Source organism: Phaethon lepturus, unplaced genomic scaffold, assembly GCF_000687285.1.
Source record: "Phaethon lepturus isolate BGI_N335 unplaced genomic scaffold, ASM68728v1 scaffold14955, whole genome shotgun sequence".
NCBI classification, from domain to species: domain Eukaryota; kingdom Metazoa; phylum Chordata; class Aves; order Phaethontiformes; family Phaethontidae; genus Phaethon; species Phaethon lepturus.
Window position 1 is genome coordinate 85,674 of NW_010538588.1, and position 4,465 is coordinate 90,138.

Here is a 4,465-nt window from a genome sequence, read left to right on the forward strand (position 1 = left end):
GTCTTAAATTACATTAAACTGTTTTCATACCTGAGGGCAAAAAAGGACTAAGCTTTTAGGAAAACAGTTATTTTTAGTTTTACTAAAAATTCCCAGTATCTCATGCTCAGGTCAAGCTGGCCAGTTTTCAATCACATAGATTTTTGGCTTTGTATTTTGTTAACTGAATTAATCAATTAAAAATATCACTTAAAAATAACTCACTTAAACATCACTTTGAAAATGAGTATTAAATGATAATGTATAAGTAACGATTACAGGAAACGTTTATATTCTAAAGGTAGGGAATAAAAGATGCTGGACAGCTTTACCTTTCTGGGGTGATAGAAGTAATAATGAAGTGGGTTTTTCCATCGTTGTAATTTCGGTCTGGTGATTGAATTTTGGTTCCACTTGCATTTAAAACCACAGCACCTCTGTCCATAGAGATGGATAATACATCTGACTGAAATACAGACAAAAATATCTTCATAAGTAACAGAAAAATTAGCAGTTCTGTGCATTTTCCTGTTGCATTTATTCTCCTTCCTGCTTTTTTCCCCATTTGTGCTTTATTTGCAGAAAGGTATACTGAGAAGCAAAACAGGAGATGATCTCATTAGAATTTATATTCTTGCTGTTTTTTAAGCCTGAATTCTGGGAATTCTGCTGCTGCTGCTGTCTCATGTATCTGTCACATGAGCTTCATACATCTAGCACAGTTGTATGATGTTTACATTTCATTTGCGTTTCTGGTGCGGCTGGTACTGTATAGAGCAGCTGCTATGGCAAGATTCCTGCTAGAACATTTTTTTCTTTTCCTAATTCCCTCTGATCAGACCTGTTCAATTACTAAAAATTATCTCAGAGAGATCTGCTGTCTGGGTCAGGTGTACGGGATCACCGTGCCACGTAGCAGGAGTATTGTCTGTTCCATTAGAGCAAGCACTGCCACTGTGCAGCGGTAGGAATCATCCTGTCTCATTCTGTCAAGTGCTAAATAGCTGAACCTCCATTTGTTAAGTAGGGCACTTCGCACCTTGCAGGATTAGAGCTTTTGCGTTAAAACCAGAAGTGGTGTGTGTAAGGCCTCATTTATGCAAACGATGTGGATAACTGACATGGTTACAGATTTCAATTTAAAGTAATACTCCAGGCTGTAAAATGTAAAAGTTCAGGAGTGGTTATTGGTGTCATACAGCCTTCCCTGCTGCACTGCTGATGATCTTCTGCAAGTATGTCAGAACAGACAATTTGGAGGTGGTTGCAAATGTTCTGTCATCTGAGCTTATGCTTGCTGCAGATGTCAGTCTGAGCCTGCGGGATTTTTTATCGCTCTGGCTCACACAACATTTTGGGAGTGCAAGTCCACATTTCTGCCCATGTCACACCTCTGAGGGGGCATTTAGAGCAGCCTGGCTTCCCATAGCTGCAAGGAGCCCTTCTCAAGTGCAGCTTTTCCCACTCGTACATGGAGGTCTAAGTACCATCTGGGAATATAGGCAGCTTTCCGAGTGATTTCTGTCAACTCAGCAATGCTTAGAATACCACCCCACTAATCCAAACAAACGGTGTCTTTGCTTCTAGGGGATTGTCTCTGGGTGGAAAATGTCAGGCCCTTAATATTGTTTGTGCTTTGGGTAGCAGCTACAGGTCCAAATAAGGATGGCAGTGCTGCTGAGCACAGTGAGATCCACTGTGCATTTCTGCCCTAAGGACTTTATTGAGCACAAATGGATGCATGTTAACTCTAGGCATATGATCAAATCCTCTTCTCAACATCAAAATAATGTCTAAGCATTGCTGGTTTTCATCTGTAGATCAAATGCAAACTGTGAAAATGAGGTCATCATATTGCAGACTGCTTGCTTTATTATGAAAGCATGAGTTGAGAAATTGTATTATTCCCCTAGTATTCTCCTGGGAAACAATGCAAGGCTAAAATTAAACAAATTGTAAAGTAATATATACTCACTCCTTCAGAATAGTAGAACAGCAGCCCATTGGGCTGCAATGTCCGGAAATTAAAGCCGCCTTCAAACTCACTAAAGAGGGACACTTTTTGGCTTGATGCAATGAAGCTCTCTCCATTGAAATACGCTTTGCGGGACATCTGTGTATTAAACAAAACAAAATTACAAGTTAACTGCAGAAAAAATTCAAATTATAAACAGAATGAGGCTATTTATTTTTTTTTAAAGATACAGCCAGTTCAGTTCTATAAAAACTTCAGTTGTTACTGCATGTCTTTACCTAATTTATGTAGGCTTTCGCTCGCATGCTGTGAAAAATCTTAAGAAAGTGTAGCCATTTTTAGACAGTGTAAGCCAAATTGTTCTCAGTTTCCTGGGATTCTTGGCCTCATCCTAAGTCTGCTGATGCTAGTGAGCATGAAGACTAGAAGCAGAGAGGGCTCAAACTCCTGTCAGAGCTGTGTGGCACTGAGTGACCATCCCAACATGCGATACAGGAGTTGGTGTGCTGCACTGAGTGCTGGTGTGGGGGACTGGCCATGGCAGCCTATAACCCTCTGAGTTTAAGAAGGAAAGGGGTCCAAGGTAGGACAAATTGCAGCTAGCTTCCTTGTAGACAGAGGGTGAGACTGTATGATGAGTTCTAGAAGTGGTGGGCTCCTTCATCTTCACAGGTTTGCAGCACGGCTGCAAGCGCTCTTTAGATTTACCAGCCTTGCACTGCAATGAACAAATGATGAATAATGGAAGGGATTAGAAACCAAATGGCAATTTTTTCAGTGTTAATGCTGGTGCAATTGGTTTTTGTATCACAGAGCTAGAGCTGGCCTGACATAAGGGGTGAACTCATTTGAAGGGTGAATATCTTGTCATCTTTTTCATTTCATAGATTTTTATTAAGATGCATGTGAGGACAATTCTCCTTGTTCTTTATGAAAGAATGAATTATGAAGGAACAAATATTTCCTTTCATAATACATCACACAATTTATTTAAGATCCAGCTTTCACATTGCAGTCTTACAATAACAATATCAAGTAAAATACCTTGTACTGTAACTCGGGCAGTGTGTCAGCAGACTTAACACACACACACAGAGCACCCTCACCAGTCAATGAATGCATTGTAAGTTCCTTAGTTCAAGACTTTCTTTCCATTTTCTGGAGTAAAACTCAAGCTCATAGCTGTATCCATTGACAAAATGTTGTTATCTCACAAATGATGTTATGCTTACCAGTGAATCCTCTGGGCACCCATAGCTGATTCCCAGGGTTCCTGGTTCTTCTAGCAAGTTGAAATCCTTCTTTTGGAACTGGAAGCCCTTCATGCAGCCTTTAAAGCCAATACTTCCTGCCAGATGTGAACTAATGCTGTTGGAAAACAGTGTCAAACAATCTGCAGTTAGATAGCCCTTGCCTTTCTGAACGGACTTTTATCGCAAAAGTATTCTAAAAAACTTGGAAGAGCCTCAATCATTTGCCTCACTAGTGCCCAATTCCTGCATCTTTATGTAAAACAATTAAACCACATTACATGTTTTGAAAAGTCAAGATGCATCAGATGTAATAAATGTTATGGGAGGAAATAGATGAGAGTTCAGAGAGGAGATCCATATAGAGTAATTAAATAGACAAAAATAGCTGCTGAAATAAAAAGTCTTGTTTTTAAATGGATTTCTACCCCATTACAGTGGAAATCAATGGATTTCTATCTCCATTTTTTAATCATTTTAGAAAAGTTCTGTTTTAGTTTTCCTGTTTTGCTCTTACGAACAAGCTCCATTCTTGTCTTGAGAAGCAGATGGGTCTCTATTTCTTAACAAATAATAGTAACAAAGATCAGGGAAGTAAGAGTAAATTCTGATTGCTGATGAGTGGGTTTACATAGTTGTAAATGAGAGCAGCAGGTGGGCTTCCAGGATCCTTATTATGTGAGATTTGAGGTGGATAGCACAGCAATGTATTCTGACTGCTTCTGCTCACTGCTCTGAGTTTTTCAACTCTGCCTCTCACCAAGATATCACAGCATTAAGGCATAGGACAAATATAATTGAATTTATCCTCATGCTGCATGAAGCAGAAGAAATTTGCCTAAAATCACAGAGGGTCTGTGACAGGTCAAGGAAATGACATGGGATCTATTGGGTACCAGTTCAGAAGATAATTAGAGAACAAATATACTGAAGGAGTGAATGTGAAAGCTGGAGTTTTGACCTGGCTACCTGTAAACAGTCTTGGTGCTTTCTACAGGATGGACCTTAGCAGTGGGATTCTTCTCACTTCACATGAGATGATACTGACAGTGTTGACATCTGCTTCTGTGCTAGTTGTCTATGAGTTATCTCATTGTAAAGGAGACATTGGAAATATGACAAATGAATTAGTCTCTGAAAACATTTTTCTACATTGGCAAAAATGCACCATCAGGTGAAGTAGCACAGATGTACATGTCTGAAATAAGGTGAGAGGAGGAGCACTGCAGGGCCTTAATCTTCTCACAGCAAAATCAGCAGG

The 4,465-nt window shown here is 39.6% G+C and overlaps 1 protein-coding gene across 1 annotated transcript in view; it reads right to left on the minus strand.

Annotated features, from left to right (window-relative positions):
- Positions 1 to 4,465, minus strand: part of LAMA4 (laminin, alpha 4) — a gene marked incomplete at its 5' end in the record, with an annotated part of 61,378 nt that overhangs the window by 13,438 nt on the left and 43,475 nt on the right. The window contains 3 exons of the mRNA XM_010286876.1: positions 312 to 445; positions 1,955 to 2,092; positions 3,187 to 3,322. Of these exons, the coding sequence (XP_010285178.1) occupies positions 312 to 445; positions 1,955 to 2,092; positions 3,187 to 3,322 (408 nt within the window). The remainder of the gene's footprint in view (positions 1 to 311; positions 446 to 1,954; positions 2,093 to 3,186; positions 3,323 to 4,465) is intronic.